Below are 21,008 nucleotides of genomic sequence, written 5' to 3' on the forward strand. Positions count from 1 at the left end.
ACGAGGCTGCCAGGGCTGCAATGAAATTCAGTTGCTGCACTGCCTGCAGAAGAACACCTGGGCTGGTGGAGCATGCTGAACCTGAATTTAAACCACTAAGTGCAGTGTTTGCCAATCTGCCTATATTACCCACTCCTCTTGAGCCACTGGTTGCAACTCATTACATAGGCAGCAAAGTCTGGTTTTCCTTTCTCTCTACATGCCATGAAGTACTTGTCTGTGCGTAGGGCACGGCAATTTGTGAGCTAGATATTGACTGGCCATCACTACATATGGTCTGTGATCGCACCTCTAACCATGGGCACATCCTATTGTGCAGCTGTGGCCAGATGGCTCATGCACATGCCCAATAGATGTTTAAATAACATTTTCCTTAATAATCAACTCTGATCAGGGACACAGCCCAGGGATGTATTAGAATTGGCCAGTCTCCATTGTGTTCACAGTTGTTGCCCAGCATGTGAGGAAAGAAACATGGTTAAGTGGTGATGGGTCCATCAAATGCAGCAGTGAGCTGTTGCAGTAACATTTGCAAATCAGGCTGGGGTAAGAGTTAATTTGGATTTCTGGAAATAAACGTTCCTAATTTAAAAACAAATTAAGTACAAAAATTGATCATAGTGTAAAACTAGTATAAAAATGCCTGCAAGGTAAATGGTGTGGCTCTAAACAGGTCTCTCAGAAATCCCAGGGAATGTTGAAAGCAAAGGGAGTGAGTCATAAGCACATGAGCTGAAAGAAGCTGAAGACAAAATCATGCATCTCTGCTTAATTCCATCACATGATGAGTCCTGGGGCCCTTAATTTAATTCGAGAGCAAAGCAGCGGAGAAACTTCATTCTCGCTTCTCAGTGGGGACCGGAGGAGTTACCGTGAGCAGGCACCGGGCGCTCTCTGCTCCTCCACGCACGCTGAGCTTGACGCAGGTTCTCCGGCACCATGAGCGGTGTTTGCCACCACCTCAGACTCCTGCTCCTGGCTGAAGCGGTGCTGTGTGCTGCCGCCATACGTGAGTGCTTCCTTCACCCCGTCCTCTCTCCCTGCCTCCCCGGGTTCAAAGTTCTGAGCGGGTGCTGTGAAAACGGCTGCTCCTTGCAGGTGCGGCAGTTGCTGGAGCTGTGCTTTGGAACCAGTAGGCAACAGCTAGCTCCACCTCGGGGTTGCCTAGCTCTGGGTAGAAATGTCACCAAAGCTGGAGAAATATGCTGAGAGCTGTTCAGTTATCTGTTTCGTGTGCTCCACAAATACACAGAGCTGATCGGAGCTAAGCCTTGGCTCATTAAAAAAAATTTCTAACAGTATTTCCTCAGCTCAAGCATGGCTAAAAAGGCAGATGCAGAATGCACTTCTCCCATTTGCTCAGCTCAGATGTGACTGGGAAAAGCCATGTTAGAGGCTGTGCTCCCTGCCGGGACACCCAGACCTGTGGGTCCCCAACTTCAAGGAGCCCAGTCAAGAAATTAGATCCTCAAGTCATGGTGTGCAAGCACCGGGCTTGTTCCCAGCTTCTTTCTGGTTCCCAGCTTGACTCGCTGATCTCAGGGTTGGAATCCAGAAATAGGATTTTAGGGTCCAGTTCCAGGATCTGCAGTAAGGAAAGTGAAGACCTTAAAAGCTGAGGTCCAGCGGAGTACCCATCTAGCCTTACACCTGTCTCCAATGGGAAACAGTAATAGAAGCATAACTGGTCAAGTGTATACCAGTATTTACCCAGGACATTTTTCCAGTCTTTGATGATTTATAGCACCAGAACTGCCTCTGTCAGATGCAGCGTCTTCGTCTGTAACAGTTTTTACTGGACTTTCCTTCCATCCGTTCATGCACTTAAGTTTTGATTGCAACTGGTGTAAATTTTTGGCACACACAACATCCTGCCAGCAAGATATTTCACACCTTAACTGTGCCTTTCATAAAGAAATATCTTTTACACGCTTAGAAACTGTAACCTGCTGGTTTCATTTGATTCTCGTTAACTTTTGTGCTTTCAGAAATAGCGACAAATTGCTTCTTCCTCCATGCTGTTCCTGATTCTGTTTTTATATTCTCTTCTGTCACCTCTTCAGGCTCAAGACACGGTCTATTTAGCTGTTCCTTATACGGAAACAATTCTGTACCTTTGTAGCATCCTTGCCACCTTTTTCTGTATTTTTTCAGTTCCCTTAAACCCTGATTGAGCTGCAGAGAACAGAGCACACAGCATTCAAGACACGGATACACATGGAATTACACAATGCTGTAATGACATTTTCATCTTTGTTTTCTACCTAGCCTTTTCCTAGATTTTTTAGCTACCAATGAGCACTGCATTCAAAGCTGTAAAGCTATGAGATTTCTGAGTAGTGATAGCTGGTTTAGAGCCCCTCATTCTGTAAGTAAAGTTACATTTAACTATTCTGAATTTCACACGGTTTTATTCTTGAGTTAGCGAGTCTCATGTGGTCCTCCCTTCTACTACTTTAAGATGCTGTCTTCAGCAGATGAAAAAAATGTAATATTTACCTGTTTTCCAGATTATGACCATTTTAAATTATTGCAATGATTGAGAAAACTGGCCACTTAATCTTCATCCTAACCAATTCTTTGTTCACAGGAAATCCTTCATTCTTATCCCACGGTAACTTAGTTTCTTTATATGCCTTTTGCAAGGGACCTTCACAAATGCTGTCTGGAACTCAAGCAGACTATAACAAGCAGGTCAGCCTTGTTCCCATGCTCTCTGGCTCCCTCAGCAAAACTCAAATATATTTGTGAGGAATGCACTCCTTTTACGGCGTATCATTTTAATCCACTGTATCTGCTGATTCTGTTCTTCACTGTTGTTCTTACCCGTTTCTTCAATGCGAGCCTCAAACTTTTCGTAATCCTCTAAATCTTTCCTGGAAGTGTTTTTAAAAACTGTCATCACATTTGCCAACTCTTATTTCTTGGCCACTGAAGCAGTTTTAAGCAAGATGTTACATGCTATGGTTAAGAGCTCATTTATTTCACCCTTGAATAAATTCCATACTTTTTGAGCCATCCTATCTAGACAATTTCTTCAGTTTGTTGATTTGTTCTACTTTTGGTTGGTTGGGTAGTTGGTTTTGTTTGTTTGGTGCCAGCTCTTCATTTTGAGATTCTCCATCATTGTGAAGAAAATTCTAGCACAAAAACCTCTCATGCTCCTCCTTTGTGAATGAAAACATAAAGTGTCTGGCAAGTTTTCCACTACTTTTGTATTTGAAAAACAAAACCAACCAACCAACCAAAAAACACAGTAGTTTTTATGATTTTGCAAGTTGTTCCTCAAATTCTTTTTCATCCTGCTTTATTATGTTTCTAGATGTAACTTTAGAAAGTTTACATTATTTTCTGTCTTCCTAGTTTGGCCATAACATCAGTCTTTTTACTTCTAATACACCCTTTTCAGCTGGGTGATCCTTTTATTGCTGTTGTTCTAACAGTGGCTTTTGTCCTCTCTTTCATGGCTAACACACCCTATCAGGAAATGCTGAACTTTTTGTCTTTGCTCCCTTTTTCACCAAAATGAAAACCAGAATGAGAAAGAAGAAAGTCAATCAGAGTATAAGTTCTTTTCTTCTATGATTACATCACCAAAACTAGTACAGTAATCAATGCCTCAGAGTGTAATATTACTCTATTTTGAACTGAATTGCTCTAACTTTGGTTATTGCCAACATCTGTTCTTGAGTGCTTTTCATTGTTAAAGAAGAAATACATTAAATCTTTTTGTTCCTTTAAATTCAGCAACTGAAAATCTTCAGTTCCATGTGTTAGAGAAATTAGTACTGAAGCCTTTGCTCATCTGAAAACATGTCTTTGTCTTGTCCTGAAGCTTGTGAAATGTTTTATATTTGATTGAAATAAACAAAGCACATCAGGGAGACACAGAAATGCCTAAGGAGCTTGTGATTTAGAAGCAGTGACCACAGTTATTACCAAAGCTGGACAGGAAAATGTCTTCTGAATTCAAGGATTGTTATTGAAAATTCAAAATCAAAAGCATTTATAAAATTAAAAGTGCTCCAGCTCTTTTTGATGAGCATTTGGGAAAAAAAACCAATGATTGAAGAGTTTTGATGTGACAAAATCTAAAAATTTTTATTCATTAAATGATTTTTAGATAAAACCAAAGAGAATGGAAAAAATAAATTAGGAAAAATCCCTAGCTACTTACTTTCAAATAAGATGACGCATTAATGATATAAAATGCATTTGAACTTGATAAGCCTTTGTGAAATACTTTTATAGATGCTAATCTGGTTCTTTTCCTGAGAAAAGTTTCTGAAGGACATCATTACCCAACTCTTCTTCTGACCAAGACTAAAACAATACAGCATGTGATAAAGGCCATTAAGTAAATGCTAGTCATGATGTTATGCTTTGCTCACATCAAAATTTATTAAATCTGCAGGAAAGACTTAATTCAAGTGATTTAAGTGAAACTGTGGGGAGTTCCTGTAGGGCAAAAGACCGTGGGAGACCATGTCTCTGAGTGGAAAACTTGTTCTTTTCCTCAAACCTTTCAGTCCTCAAGACTCAAGAGGCTGGGGAGGGAGCTGCCAGCATCAGTTCAGAGTGACCATTGAGACGGGACTGGCCAAGGGACGTCCTTCCTGCCCAGCAGCAACCTCACTAGGCAATAAAACATCAAAAGAAAGCAGCTCCTGCCTCTTCTTCAGTGCTTTCTGGGGTTCTCCCTTGAAGTAAAATTAGGAGTCACATGCCCATAAAGACCGTGCTTAGACTGGCTACACCTGCTCTGTGCCTCTTCCAAAACTCGGAGGAATTCCAGCACACCTGGTTACATTAGAGTGCACAGGGCCATTCCTGCCCTTCTTACAGGTCTCTGCATTTTCCTTAAAATCATCCAGCTCTTCGTTGCACTTGGCTATAAATCTCAGCAACATTCGGTATCAGCTACCTATAAAACAAAGCCATGAAAAGCAGAAGAAATCCTAAGTCCCCTGATGTTGTGACACACCCAGCAGTTCCCTCATTAACATGACAGTTGTTTAAAGCCCCCAGGCTTTAATGGAACTCTGCCTATAAATCTACTTGCAAACATATATTTATGGCATTCTACAGTGGCTGACATGTTCCTACAGGTTACTTGGATATTTACTTTGTTTCTCAGTATGTGTACTTTGTGACAGAAAGGGGGATCCTAGAAGGCCTGGGAAAAGTTTGAGCCCATCATTTGTAGTAATATGAGAAGAAAGAGGTTATTAAAATTATTTAATATCTGAGTCATTTTAAAGTAATAGGCATGAAGCTATTATGGTTTTGGTTTTATATTATAAACACATTGAATTTACTATTCAGCTCTAAATTTCCTTTTCTGGAAATACCAGCTTCAGTTACAATTGGTTCCACCCCTCCCACTCAAACCACTGGCCAACTTACCAAAGAAGCTTCACTGGGTCAAAATTAATTCCTGGCATAATTTCCACTGGAGCACAGTGCAGACACAGAGTGAATTTATGCTGTTAGCCGTTTACTCATGGATTTATTACCAGGCAAGCACAAAGCAGTCAGCAACCAAGCAACCTCTGTACAACTAGCCTGACTGTCACCAGGTTCTGTCCTTTCATACAAACAATGGCTAGGATATGGTCAAAATGTTAATTTTCTTTTTTTTTATTCTTTCTCTGAAAAGCTTCCAATGGTGCAAGTAGCAAAATGTCAGTCTGTCAGTCATAGAATTGTCTTCATATTGGTTATAGTTGATGTGTTTATAGCTGCAATGATATAATTCCATAACTTTCTACTTATGTTTTCTAATCAGTACAAGAATGTAGTCACGATAAGAAGGCTGTTAAGCACAAGAACAATGTCTTTATAGAGTGGTAGTGAGAATGCTGTTATGTTGCATGTTTGTTTTCGTCTCCAGGGTTTCAAGATGTGCTGAGCAGTGGAACGACTTCTCCCATCACATCCTACAAGAAGCTACAAGGCTGGTCTAGTGATCAAAGTACATGGAATGAAAAGCTTTATCCTTTTTGGGAAGAAGGAGATCCCAGATGGAAGGACTCCTGGAAAGGTAATCACACATATGCATTTCAAAGACACTGAGAAAGCTGGCCAGAAAAATCCACCCCATTGAAAAGTGCAGGTGCTATAGTGCTTTTTCTTAGGTGCAATATCCACCGCTGCTGCAAGGAGTAGCAAATTAGAGACGATTGGCTTTGATACCATTCCCAGCGTGCTGTCTGGGGAAGAAGAACACTGAGTTGTTGCAGTAAATGCTTTCCCGTGACTCATAGTCTCAGACATTAATACTTATTAAGAAGTATTGATGGCCAGGACTCCAGGACAATCCCTTATTTGAAACATGCCCTAGAGGACAGATAGCTCCACCTGCTACCTCGGTAGAGCATTGTGGGCTTCAGTTTGGCGGCTTCAGTGAAGACCCTGTTTATTATCACCTGGTCTGAGCTGAGGTCTAATGGCTGTAAACCTGGGGAGAAGCAAAAATGTTCTCCTCTGGAAAATATTGACCCCATGGGTAAAAAAAATGCATATTCTTAGCTCTAAGAAGGAAATGAATGACAGACCAGTAAGTGACGTGGGGGGATATGATGAGTCCCTCTGATTGCCTTAAGTTGGGGTTTTGATAAGAGTGCCAGTGACTTAGAAGCACAAAACCCCTTGGAAACAGAGGAATCAATAAAGCATTTGTAACGTAAATAGTGCACAGTTGAAGGCAGCTGCTGCTCTGATGCATCCTTTACTGCCATGAAGACCAGTTTTCCTTTCTACAGGTGGAAGGGTGACAGCCAAACTGGACACTGACAGTCCAGCACTGATAGGATCCAATGTGACCTTTGTTGTGACTCTCAAGTTTCCCAAGTGCCAGACAGAAGATAATGATGGCAACATAATATACGAGAGGAACTGCACCCAGGGTAGGTAACAGCAACCTGCCTGCACTGTGCACACGTCTGACTGTGGTGCTGGTGGGAACACGTCACGGATCTTTGAAAACATCAGAAGCAAACCCTGCAAACAACAGCCACGGTGCTGCTGACTGACAACCACACTCGCGCGTCACCTTTGCCACACGAGCTTCTTTCCTCAGATCGCCATGGTGTTTGTACCGTTCTGCACATTCTACATACAACGACCAGCTAATTTAAGATCTGCCTTCATTATAAAATTGCCTTCCCAAAACACTGACATTTATTTGGCTTCCTAACTGTTACCGCTTTTCAGCTCGGTCACAAGGCTGCACAGTCACACTGTTTTCTTCCAAATTTGTAAAGCTGTCAGTTTATTAAATTGAGATTTATTTTTTTTTAATTAGGAATTGTAGAACTCACTAACCATCATCTGCATCTTGCAAAACTCTCAAGAAAGAATAAATCTCACATTCCCACATCTTAAGAATTAAAAACAAACAAGAGAATAAATCATTTAAAAATCAAGCAATCTTTTCATCAGAGAATCACTTTTTTTTCATCTTATTTACTGTTAGACAGAGCAAAAAACCTATAATAATTCCTATGTATGAAACAGACTGTTGGACCTTTCTTCCTCTGAATTCATAAATGTTCAATAATTTTTTTTTTTTACTGATCAAAGTAATTTTCATTTCAAGGCATTTCAGTATTTTTTTTGGCAGCCTGAGTTCTACTTTTTGACTGTCTAATGTTTTGTTAATGGTTGATATCCATTCTCTACTTAACATCTGTTGTGCTCTTTGGGGAAGGAAACCATCTTTTTATTATTCAAAAAGGAACTGAAATTCATGTCTAAGTTATTTAAAGGTGCCATAGAAAAAACTAAGTCACTTCCTCACAGTGCTTCCACAGCTGCCACTTCTACTCCAAATTTTAGATTCTGCTTGTCAAATATTCAGGTAGCCCCACTAACTCTAGTGGAACAGTAGCATCCTGTGTACTCAACAGCAAGTTTTGGGCAAGCAATTTTAAATTGTATCTGGTCTATGAGACAGTAATACTTTTTTAAGCTTCTAAATAAAACCAGAATGCCAAGCCAGAACAATTTGGTGTTTACATTTGAACAACCAACCAACCACAAAGCACTATCTTAGAAAAAAAAGAATGTGAGTCTAAAAATACCCCACTTAACTTGTTTAAATGCAGTAACTGCTGTAACCTGGAGTGTCTGTTTCCTGACTTTCTGCACATCTCTCAGTTGACTGGGAACATGTCCTATTTTTGCACTTAGATCCTCCAGCTTCCCAGGATCAGCAAGCCTATGTCTACAACTGGACTGAATGGATTGATGACTGTGGCTGGGAAAACTGCACAAGCAACCACAGCCATAATGTATTCCCAGATGGGAGACCCTTCCCTCATTTTCCTGGCTGGAGGAGGAGGAACTTTGTCTATGTGTTTCACACATTTGGTTAGTACTGCAACACAACCCTTGGTTTGACTGACACTGCAAAGCTTCTATTCACTCTGTACTCCAGCTCCTTTGTCAAGTATGTTTTATTAAAGATCCTTTAAAAAGGATTCCACTCCATTGAGTGGAAATCCTGAATTCATTCCCCACTTTCCAGAGAGGCCATCAGCTGTTTGGTCTGGAAAGCATGGATTATCAGGAGATTCTCTATAAATCTTCATTCACAGGACTACCACTGAAGAAAATAAATTTCCTTTCAGTAGTACTCAAGATACTTCTCTAGGAAAACAGATGGTCTGGGCAGGTCAGTGAGATGATTTGTTCACCGCTCACTGTCACTTTAGATTCTCAAGTTTAAGAGAGAGCACAGCACTGTATGTCTTCAAGTCAGTTTAACAGTGCAGCACTTCTTGCCTCTGGGGAGAAGGTGAAAAGGCCACTGACTGTGTGGTACCGATCCGGTCACAGATGCTGATTTTCACTGTTTCCAGTTCTTACGCATATAACGGTTGGGCTAATCCTGACATTGGCCACATACTAAATCTCAGTAGCCGAAGTTAGCTTGGCTAAATCAGTGTTATCATCGGTATCAGCATGAGTAATAATAACAATAATAATGTCCCAAATTTTACATGGAGGTGATAGCATTCACATACCTCCATCAATGTTACAAACAAACAAATTTATCCAAAGAGCTCTAGGGTATGAAGCAAGAGGTATCATACCTTCTTGCTACACTGAAAGTGTACAAACACACCATCACTTAAAATGCCTAGGAAGTACCACTATCCACTACATAATACGAATAACTATGTAATGTAATTGCTTTGGAAAGATGTAGATGCCTTGGCAAATGCCTTTTCTTGGATCAGTGAAATTTGGGACAGCTTTCTGACACCTTTGAAAAAACACAGTAATAATGGGAGTAAACACATCGTAAAAGTAGTCAGTCCTCCAGAAACACCTGCCAGATAATTGAAAGACAATTCTAAACCATTCATTTTGATTTAGACAATCCAAGATTCCCAGAGACACTGCTTCTCTTAAAACAGCTTGCAGCTGGGCTGAAGGGGAGAACATATGCTAAGTTCATGTTCTGTTTCAGGTCAGTACTACCAAAAAATTGGACGATGTTCAGCAACATTTTCAGTCAACACAGCAAATATCAGTCTTGGCGAACACGTGATGACAGTACAAATTTACAGAAGAGGGCACTCAGCGTATGTTCCAATTGCAAGAGCAAGTGCCGTTTACCTTGTAACAGGTGAGCACGCTGGAATAAACTGTAATAAAATACTGGCGGTATGTGTCGTTCAGATGGTAAAGGAATTCAGCACAAGCATCATCCGGCATGAAAATAAGACATTGGCCCAAGAAAGTTTTTTAATATGAATGTGGAATCTCTGGTACATTGCCTTGAGTAGTGTCATCTACCTTTGTATCTAGCTCAGTTGTGACAACACAACTTTGTAATGAAAAATTATTCACGAGAGGAAATGTAATCTTCCACAGATGCCTGTGATTCCTCATTTGTTCCCATACTTTTCTGGGTAGTTGTTTCCTACTGACATTCACTCCTCAGATCAGTAAATCAAATTAAAGTAGAACCCCATGTTAAAGATGTCTCACATTCCGATTTGCTGTTCAGGGACTTTGGAGCTGTTTGTTGTTTACAGCCAGGTATGCATGCTTTAACTATTTACTTTTTTCTCTCTCATAGACAAAATTCCACTCTCTGTGAGTATGTTCCAAAAACATGACCGCAACATTTCGGACTCCATTTTTATCAAAGACTCACCAATCACATTTGAGGTGAAGATCCATGACCCCAGCTACTATCTTAATAATTCTGCCATCTCCTACAAGTGGAACTTCGGAGATGGAAGTGGCTTATTTGTAGCCACTGGTTCCACTACATCTCACACCTATACTCTGCAAGGAAACTTCACTCTGAATTTAACTGTCCAAGCCATTATACCTGTACCTTGCAAACCAGTTACACCTACTGCACCACCACCCACCTCAGCAGGTAAGAGTTTACTGAACAGCAGTGATATTAAGAGCTATGCTAAGACTTTGATTTCTGATATTTTAAGTTCATATCTTCAGAAGTTTTACTGTAATCAGTGAAAGAGCTGCAAGGCTCTGCAAACCCTCTATAAATTGTTTTAGAAACAGAACCAATAACCATAAGCTCTTCTACGATAGGCATCACTTACACATTTAATACATTACGCATCCAGTTGTACCACCACAGTGACAGCATCTGCTGTGCTCAGGCGGACATGCAGTACATATAAATTTGTTTTTCTATCCTCTGCCATGTCAGGTCAAGTGGTTTTAGCCTTGCCTACTCAGGGTCATCTTTTGAGGGAAGATGTCAATTTTAAGTGAGAAAGAGGTATACTAGAAGACTCTTATAACTAGTTCCTTTCTGGTTTGCATTAACTTCCACACAAAATGAGATTGGACTGAACTAGAAAAAACTTGTTCATACTTCAAAATATGGGATTTCCACATAGCATTATCCCAGAATGGTTTTTCCACTTTAAATTTATGCACTACCATATTTCAGAATAATTTTAATTATGTTCAGCATTGGTTTATCACCTCAGAGGGTTCTAAGGTTTGCAAAAGGCCTGCAGTTTCAGCCTGGGTAGCTATAATACTACTACTATTAAAATGTAAATGTGGCTATATTTTTCAAATTTCAGAATTTTAATATGTGCTTTTACCAAAACGTTCAGCCAGAATGAAAAATTAAATGAAAGCTATAATTTTCACTACTTCCCCCTTCATTTTACCATGAGCTGTAATGTAGACCAATAGGAAAATACCTGCTTTTAAAGAGAGCATTTTAAACCTTTTATTGGCCTTTGGATTTCTTCTATAATTGATTTGGGAATTATAAAGAAGTGTTTAATTATATCAAGCCTTGCAGTCTCACTTTCATTTCACAGAGATGGGTGACTAGCAAGGTGGCTTTTAGAGTGAGGCTATCCAGGCCACTCCAGGGTTCTACAGCTGGGTGCGTGTTTTCTTTAAGGCTTTTACCATGATCCCATACAGATACGTACATGACCGCAAAGCTGCAAACCAAATCACTAACGACCTATGTAATCAATGCAGTTGAAACATATGGCCACGTTCAGAATAACTCTATGCAGAACTTGTTCTTTCTCCCTCAACAGTAACAACTGGAGAATCTTCTAATTCAGACTCTCCTATCACTGTCGAGACAATGGAAGATAATCCTGATGGAGGTTGCCATATTTACAGAAATGGATATGATATTACTGGTATCTCTGTTGTAGGTAAGGATGTGGGTCAACACCCGAACAGAGGAATGGGGCTCATAATGTACATCAATGTATGGTAGTGATAACATTTATTTATGCTCCCTTTTAACAAATACATGAAACTTACAATAAGATATTTCTCTTGGACCTTGCTGTCATTTTTAAAGGTTAATGTACAGACAGCTAACGGGCTGACTTGGCTTTCTTTACATACTGTGCCAGGACCTATCTGCAAAGGTTACAGCCCCTCGGTGTCAGACACGTGAGGCTGGGCCTTGCTCTGGACACCTACTGATGGCTGTCACTATCCTACCTGTCATGTTCCCAGGCACCTGGGCTGGGAAATGCCTGGTGGGCATGTGCACCATATCACTACCTTCTATATCATCAGCCTCTGAACTTGCCAGACCTGAAGCGTGCTGGCCTGAGGGGGCCACACAAGGTTGAGTGGACCTTGGTATGGACAGAAATCATGGTTAGTGGAAAGGACAGGTCATTTTGTAAAAGAAATAAGTAAATAATAATAGAAAAGCATAATAACAGGAAAGCAACAGCCTCATAACGACAGCACTGCAAAACTTCTCAGCTTTCAAACCCTTCAAGAGAAGTACTAAAGGAGGGTGGAGGTTACGGAAAACAAGACCTGCACTGAGCATCAGCCAAATGCTTGAGGTTCTGTACACACAGACTTCAGAGCTTGTCATGTATCCTACCTTTGACATCTGTTTCCTCTCCCAGAGGGAATCCTTGAGGTAAATATTATTCAGATGACAAGCATCCAGACGACAGAAAGTCAAGCTGAAAACTCACTGGTTGACTTTGTTGTTACCTGCCAAGGGAGGTAAGTGTGTGAATAGAACTGTCAATCGTCCCTCTTTAAATATGATCAGGTGCTGGAACACTGTCTGCACTTAGATGCAACTGCACGAACAAAAGTTGGGAACTGCGGTGTTTCTATTTCTTGACTGGAGCTAAAGATAATGCAAGTCTCATTTGCAAACTATGTCAACAGAGGTTACTGCCAAGCTGTTAGGATTCAGAAGAAATATCGAGCCCCACTAAAAATAAGAGAACTAGATAGTGGGGAGAAACAATTCTATATTTCCCTGGCCAAGACAAGATTTCAGCACTTACTGTAAAATGGGAAGTAGTCTACTGAAATTGGAAGGAAACACTTTCTTTTTGGACTTGATTTTTTGACACTTAGGGTAAATGGATGTGTCAAAGCAATTTCTTGGATAGGAAAATATTGCATTAATACTCCTATCTCCCAGAAGGGGATTAGAGTTTGGAGGACTGCGAAGTACAAGAATTGTCTTGGTAATGCAACTGGAAAACAATTAACCTCTCTTAAATTAGTGTTTACCTTTTTGGCACATACTACATACAAGAATCTGCATTCTTAATTATGTGTATTAAAGGTAACAGAATTTAAAAGCAGGTTTGAGGCTGGTAATTCTGTGATCACCACAAAATGTTGAATGATATGTAAAAAAAACCAGATAATTTTATAGATTAAATATATGCATTTTATATAAAAGAAACATGTATTTATAAAATGTATAGGTATGTAGAAAAAAAATATAATGTCTTAATAAAACACTCTTAAGTCACCATTGTGTCACTGATTTCAGTAAACAGGCACCAGCACTAAAACTGGGACATCAGTGCAATGTGTCTATGAATTGGGCTAGCAGGACTCCACAGGTGCAACGTGTTCTCTCTTCCCACCCCAAGTCTCCCCACAGATGTCTGCACAGTAGTTTCTGACCCCACGTGCCAGGTGTCCAAGAGTGTGGTATGCGACCCCGTCACTGTCACCGATGAATGCTTACTCACCATAAGGAGAGCTTTTGAAGAACCTGGAACATACTGTGTAAACATCACCTTGGGGGATGACACAAGTCAAGCCCTTGCCAGTGCACTGATTTCAGTAAACGGAGGTGAGTCCACACAGCAGATGCTGGTTGGCTGTGAATAGCTTCTCCCTGTGGTTGTTTCCCTGCAGGGGGGATGAGCACAGGAATTTATATGGTGTTTTTATTATGCCTGGAGGCCTCAGCTGAGACTGCACCAGCTTGTGTGAGGGTCCATGCAAAGATAAAGAGATTATTCTTTCCCTACAGGAATTTTAGATGTTAGAACTTGGTTTGATTTATGTTTACAATCCAATAAGTACAGGAATTATACACACCCTTCAGTGTCACCGACTATGAATAGTTCTTAAGCCATAACGTATTTTTCCACAGAATAACTCTGTTGGGCAGAGAAGCAGGTGGGGGACAAGCCAGCCTGCCTACTCCACACATGGAGAAACAGGAGAAACAGAGAGGAACTTCAGATCATTTGAGACAGAATCAAAGTATGCAGCTGAGCTGGCTGCCCTGGGCCCTCTTTGTAGCCCAGTGACCTTGCCCAGGTTTCTGTTTCTACGTAAGATGAATCAGTTTCTGGAAAGGTCTGTGTAACATTCATTGACTACAGAGTGTGCCCAGGTTGACTATTTCAGAACAGGAGGTTTATTTTTGGTCAAATGAGTATCACTGTGTCTTGTTGCTCATGGTTATCTGAGCAGTCTTTGACAGAACTGGTATTAAACTCAGCCTCAGTCACAAGTCTAAATGATCATGCTGTCCCTCTGCTCCCACTCTATTGCCTTCCTGGCCTCCCACTACAGTGTCCTAGTGGCTCTTTTGAACTCTGTTATTACTGTCAGCCAAGCAACTGAGCCTTTGTGGTCATTTGCCACAGTATTTTTGGCTGGTTTTATTTAATCTGGGTATAAATTCAGCTGTACCAAAATCAGTTAATGATGACTAAGGTACAATGCTGACTTCTAAGTGCCTTCTGGCTCTTAAAGATTAAAATAGGTAAGCAGCAGGATTTTTCAAAACTGGATTCAGAGAGGCTAACTTTCACCTAACAAGGCTTAGACTTCCTATGTTTTCTCCAGAAATCAAAGCTAACTTTTACTTTGAGGCTTCTGCTCTAACCAAAGCAGAATTAGGATCTAAGAGGGATTGCTGCTTTGAGTCACCTTCTGGAAGAGCCCACCTAACATTTGCAAACATTCCTCCATGTGTTCCACTCATTTTAAGAGAAAACCAAGTATTTATGAATTTCCAAAAATCCCATAATTTGGTGCCTAAATATCTGGCCTTTAAAATTGGGCAGGACCGTGTCTGGGTTATGCAGGCATGGCACAAAACATCCACCCTTAACTTGCTTAAACTGCTGTTGAATGGGTTGCAGTCCTATGATTTAGACTCATCTCATCAGTATGTGTTGCTTTTCAAACTAGTCCAAGGACCTACTTTATTCATAAAATAAAGCAAATCCCTACAGTCTCAGCAAAAATATTGTATAAACTAGGAATGAGGTCAAGCCCTCAAAAACATCTACATCAACAAACTACGAAATATATGTGGCATGTGTACCAAGTAATTAGTAAACTCTGATTTGATATCTTGATTTTCAAAGACAGCAATTATTAATTAATTAATAACTGGAAGGTAAACCAACATTCACCTCCAGGTTACTTCACTGTATAAACACTGTTGTTAATATGAGGACCAAGAATGTGTCTCAGTGTCAGTAAACTCACTAAAAGTACAACCTGTGGACCAGAAATTAAGATATTTAACAAAAAATTAAACGAACAAACTTATAATGATTTGGCTTCTTCCAACAGATACAATAGAATTAGGAGTAGATGTGAGTGAAATGGTTGATGGCAAAACAGAAGGCAGAGTTCAATGACAGGTAGTGCCCAAAGTTAATTTCCCAGAGTGAGCACATTAAAGAAGCACAGTCCCCAGCTCTCAGATAAGGCAAAGAAGCTCAGGTTCATCAAGCTCTCTGCTGCACTCTGCCATCCCAGCATGTGAGGCTGCAACAAACAATAACATTTACAAAACTCCTTTTTCATCCCCTTTTCTCCTGGACATCATCCTTAAGAGAAAGATGAAGCTGATTTGAACATTAAAGCTTATAAAGAGAGTGCATACCTTATACTCGCAGCATAAACATTTCCCTGGCATAGCAATTGGCAAGAAGCAAATTAGCCTCACATTGTGGGGTGCCAGCAAGACCCTCCGTTCCTTTTCATGCTAGAAGGGCAACCACGTGTCACAGGAGCATGACTTATATGAGAGAACTGCCAAAGCCCAGCTCGCACCCTGTTGGAACCGAGAATTAAACCGATCAGGATGTGAAAGCACTACCTCCTGCCAAAGCATATTAGAAGTATTAAGTGTATTTCAATCTGTACAACAATCAAGTAAAAATGACGCTCTCACTGTAAAAAAAAAAAAAAAAAAAAAAAGGCTAACTTTTAATCAAACTACTTTCTGAACTCTAGGATCACCATCAGGAACAACAGAAGGTGTCTTTATCTTCCTTGGTTTGTTGGCAGCGTTTGCCGCCATTGGGGCATTCGTACTTTACAAGTAAGTTGCTAGTTTCTAGGATTAAAAATAGTTCAAGAAAATGACAAAAATATTGGTTTAAATTAACAAAACCAACAACTTAAGCTTGCTGTAGCTATATTTTTGTTTCTTTTTTATTGTTGTTCACAAATACTCTGGCAAATATTCAAGAAAATGAGATTACTGCCTTAAGCCACAAAACCATTGGAAAATATGAAAATGTTAAAGACTTTCATAGAAAATTACATTCTGTGTTTATAAGCACACACATTCTAGTAACACTAGAAGGCCTGGGAACTTCACGTAGGCAGTAAGCAAACTCAAACTGCATGATGTGACTTATATATGCAGTAAAATCTAACAAACGGAAATTTGATTTAGCTCTAAAACTCTTACAAGAAGTGTTTGCAAATGACTGACAGATCAAGAATTAATCATCAAAATTCTTCATTAAATAACTGACAGATTATTCAGGGAAAAGGTGCTGGGCATGCAGGAAAGTAGTTAAAAGAAGCACATGCTACTGCATTATTAGCTTGGATGTTTCTCACGGAACTTTGAGATTGCACCAAGACTCCCTAGTCAAGAGCACGCTCACCCTTCAGTCAGTGCTGAGAAGGAAACACCTCCAAAAAGCAACAGCGCTCCACTCAGCAACAGCACCTGCTCAATAACCAGGCCTTAGTCACCACTACCAACCTATAGCAGTTAACCATTACATGGGATTGAAAGGGGGAAGAGGAAAAATATTTATAAATACATGATTAATTCTCCTGTGCACTGGTCACACGCTAAACATTGACCTTTGTTTAAATGTCTTTCAGCAACTAACTGTGTGCATTCCTTGCAGGAGATACAAGCAGTACAAGCCTATTGAGAGAAGTGCGGGACAAGCAGGGAACCAGGAGGGACGCACTGCTTACTTCAGCAACTTCAAAGCCATTTTCTTCCCTAGTAGCACTGAGAGAAATCCTCTGCTGAAAAGCAAACCAGGCATTGTTTAAACTTTTAGTTCAACACTGGCTATTAGATTATGTACAGGACTCACATGTGAACTGTACTTTGATGGGGGTTTCTTCTTGTTATAAAAAAACAGGGGGTAAGGTGAAAGCACATATAGATGGGATAGTAACTTCTGGGGGCTTGGTGCAATTAGAAATACTAAAATAGTAGAAAACAATGAGGTAGTTTTGAGCACTTGCTGTTCTTGCTTGTGATCTAGGATACACTCTTCTGAATAACTAACACCACGCCCCCTTTTTATCTGGGTTTTCTTATTTCTAGGTTAACTACCTGCAAAACTTAATCAGATGCATAATCTGGAGGGGGGAAAAAATATTTAAAAAAAAAGACAAGCAAGAAAACAAAACCCAACAAACAAACAACTTGTAAATATTTAGTCTTAAATAGACAGTCTAGTATAGTTGCTTACTGCTTTAGCAGGATTTATGCCTTTTTGAGAAAAACATTGGGGGCAGGCATATGTTACGTCAGCGGAATGAAACGTGCCATGGCCTATGCCCAGGCATCAGCTAGGCACTGCTGACACTGTTCCACTGTTTGGGATGTCCTAGCACGGTCTGCCCCAAGGCAGACCACCTCTCCACCAAGCAAACTCCAGATTCTGAGAACCACCAGAGGCACCATACCCCACTGGGAGCTTGGCAGCAGGCACCCTGTTTTGCAGGGTAATGCCATTCAACAGCATGGATGCAGCTCATCACATACCCGTTGGCCTCAGGGCCAGAAAACAGGACTGGACACATTTAGTCTCCTACTGGACAGGGCTACCAGGGCACAAGTCTCACTATAAACTAGACCACAGACACCCGAGCAACGAGATGAGGCCCATCTGCTTGGCTCTGCCTGCTGAAACTCTGAGTCCCATGTAACATCCTCAGAGGCAATGGCTGACACTGGCTTTGTCCCCACTGCTCTTGAGATACTGGCCTGGCACCACCACTCCCTGCGGGCAGAAAAGTGCTCCACAGACAAGGGTCAGCAGAATTAGGATCATAGCAGCAGGGGTAGCGTTCAATTCCCTTCTTCCCCTTCTCTTTCCATCTCTCTCTCTGCTGTGGGACAGATACCTTAATTTCTGATTGCTCCTCCATCCCACTGTCTTTGACCAGCTAATCAAATGAATGAAAACCCCAATCTGAGTAAAGCACTATGCTTCACTTTCTGCTTTTGCATGACGCAGCTTAGAAAGTGTAAACTTCTGCAAGAAAACTGACCAAAGTATGCTTTAAAAGGCTCATTTTCCATAAGAGCCTTGCTGATAATATTGAAGCTTATAATGAAAAATTAAATTAACTTTTAACAGAGGGCTGGGCAAATGACTTTATACAATCCATTTCCAAGAACTGAATTATTTTAAGATCTGCACTTCAAAATATTTAGCTTATTTACTGTCTTGAAACATCTCTGATATATATTGTTCTCAGTTCCTGATGCACTATATCAGCATAAACATATTTTCCTGGTATGTTAGCAGACCTGTCAAATGCTCTTCATTCACCATTTGAATGTAGTCTTCACTACCACTTCCCCAGTGTGCACGGACACCTTTAAATGAGGATACAAAAAATGTAGATTGAGACACACCTGTCAGATCAGTTCTATAGTTATAAAATTCAACAGTCTCTTTTCTTTTGTTGTCTATTTTTTAAATTCTTTTGTGGCCATTTCAGTTATATTACTGAAAGCACCATATTTGCTATTGTTCTATCTTCTTTATAGGTAACATCCTATTATCTAACCACAACTGGACATCTAAAACTATCCTCCTACTTAAACGAAAACCACATTTCCTGCAAAAATTACTGTCAATGTTATGTTCTCTGTTACCAGTCAGACTGCTGACAGGAAGGAATATAGTTTGTATTTGTTGCTCTAGCTTGAGGCAGGACAGAGTTTTAGTCAAAAACTTAAGATGACTTATAATGCAGCACAAAAAAACAAGGTTTGTCACAGCTATAAGGCTTAGGATCAGTGATGACACAGACTCCCACTGCTCTAGGTTATATGCAGAAAGCATCTTGTTTCAGTAAAACGCTGCATGTTAGGAACTCAGAGACATCTTAGGCTTTTGCATAGAAACCAAATTTTGGGTGTATTTTAAGAACTTTCTTTATCCTTTAACCTAAGTACACAGAATGGCTTGCACTATCTTCCTTTAAATATCATGTCAGAATATTAAATTTTTATAATTTGATTTTGCATTTTCAGCTGTAACTTCCATTTCACCCATCTTTAGTTTTATACAATGGAATCTAACTGCTGCATTGACAAATAAACCACCTAAAGATTTTAAAGAGTACACTTCCTTTGTCTCAGAAAAAGCTACTCTCAGATAAGCAACATGACGAGTTGCCTAATTGCTGACCAAAACAGTATCTACCCCAAGAAGACACAACTGGAGCTGCCTTAGTCTTAGTTCACTTAAGCACATTTGGTACTACCAGTGGTTATCTAGTAGTTTTTGCAGTCTCCCTTCAAGTGTACTCAGAGCAACAGCACCACAAACCCAAGAAGTGAGGAGCCTTTCTTGAAAAAAACAGATGACAGCTGAGGAACCCAATTTCAGAACAGATTAGGATACAAATGAACTTCATGTCCTTCAAAGACAAGAACAACAGATTTGTGAATGTCAGCAAATGTTACAAGATGGGTTTGAGGCATGCCCTTCGGAGAAACAACTTCAAAGAATGACATCAAACATAAGTGTACGTCATCTTGAGAAACAATGTCTTTTCAAACATGTTATCAAGAGAAATGGAAAGATTAGTTGAGTAACAAGTTTGACAAAAAGGACTTTAAAAGATGAAGTATTCTTTCAAACCACTGTTTCGTTCCACCCCCCTTTTCTTCTTGAACACTTTCTATAGCACACAATTAAGAGACTCATCAGATGTAACATTTTTTTCTTACCAAAAGTATTCCTAAACTGAAACTAAGGCTAAGAAACACCAGCCCCTGAAGGAATCGTAGAGGAATCAAATTAAACTCTGCAAGACACATACAGACACTGTGGCCTGTTAGTATAACTGACTGCCCACAGTGTTGTGCAGCATCGTCACATTTCCCTTACAGCTAAAGCTTTTATCACTACGGGTCTTTATAATGCACAAGATTACGCCTTTTAAGTCTTAATACCATTGTTTTATCATCATACTGAGCGAGGAAAAAACAGCCTGAACAGTAATCGTTTTCTTTTACTCTTAAAGTACCAACATCTCCAGGGGAAGGGGGTGGAGGGAAACACGTTTCACCCACAGTACATATAAATGCTGAAACTTGCTTGGGTCATAGCTCTTGAAGCCTTGACAACATTTTCCAATACAAGACTTGACAATATTTTCTATAGCAATACTGCTACGCTGCATGCATCAATACACTGTGGGAATTGCACACATTTAAAATACACTTCCTCAAGAAACATCTATTAGCTTCAAACCAGCTGCAGCTTTTTAGGCAAAACCATAGCCTTGAAAAGGGGGAACAAGGCTTAAACTGGGATACGTGAGCGGGGTTTATACGGCAGCGCTCACGTTTCGCGTCTGTTCTCTTCCAGCCTCCAACGAACAAACCACCACAGCAGGCGTCCAGGCCCCGTCCCGTCCCCTCCCCTCCCCTTCTACCGCTTCGTGGCTCAGGCAACCCTCAGAAAACACTGACCCGGAGCGCGGGACGGGGAACGGGAGACCGAACCACTGCCCGTTACGACGTTCATATCTACACACTCAAATCCCCAATAGGACCCGATAAGAAGAAAGACGCGATAACAGCCAGGGCGTCCGGCCCCGCCGCAGCCGTGCAAACGCTACCGCCAGTCGCTGCCTCGAGATGGCCACTGCGCACGCGCCCAACAGCCCTGCCCGACCGACAGTGAAATGAGCCAGTAGAA

The 21,008-nt window shown here is 40.6% G+C and overlaps 1 protein-coding gene and 1 long non-coding RNA gene across 3 annotated transcripts; one reads left to right on the forward strand and one right to left on the reverse strand.

Annotated features, from left to right (window-relative positions):
• Positions 1-798: 798 nt before the first annotated feature.
• Positions 799-19,416, forward strand: GPNMB (glycoprotein nmb). 2 transcript variants are annotated; one of them, XM_005510925.3, is made up of 11 exons: positions 799-1,009; positions 5,894-6,043; positions 6,765-6,908; positions 8,194-8,373; positions 9,479-9,637; positions 10,094-10,402; positions 11,565-11,687; positions 12,411-12,513; positions 13,410-13,615; positions 16,033-16,120; positions 16,950-19,416. In XM_005510925.3, exons 1-11 carry the CDS (start codon positions 940-942, stop codon positions 17,101-17,103), a joined length of 1,686 nt encoding a protein of 561 aa, XP_005510982.2. In that variant the 5' UTR covers positions 799-939; the 3' UTR covers positions 17,104-19,416. The 2 variants fall into 2 exon arrangements, with proteins under 2 accessions (XP_005510982.2, XP_021154734.2); XM_021299059.2 differs by having other exon boundaries at positions 808-1,009; positions 11,541-11,687.
• On the reverse strand, positions 13,510-20,971 carry LOC135578455 (uncharacterized). Its single transcript, XR_010470078.1, has 3 exons — positions 20,780-20,971; positions 15,680-15,850; positions 13,510-13,674 (listed from the first exon to the last, which is right to left on the reverse strand). It is a non-coding gene; the product is annotated as an uncharacterized LOC135578455 (long non-coding RNA).
• Positions 20,972-21,008: the final 37 nt, after the last annotated feature.

The sequence above is a fragment of the Columba livia genome, chromosome 2, assembly GCF_036013475.1.
Source record: "Columba livia isolate bColLiv1 breed racing homer chromosome 2, bColLiv1.pat.W.v2, whole genome shotgun sequence".
Classification (NCBI taxonomy): domain Eukaryota; kingdom Metazoa; phylum Chordata; class Aves; order Columbiformes; family Columbidae; genus Columba; species Columba livia.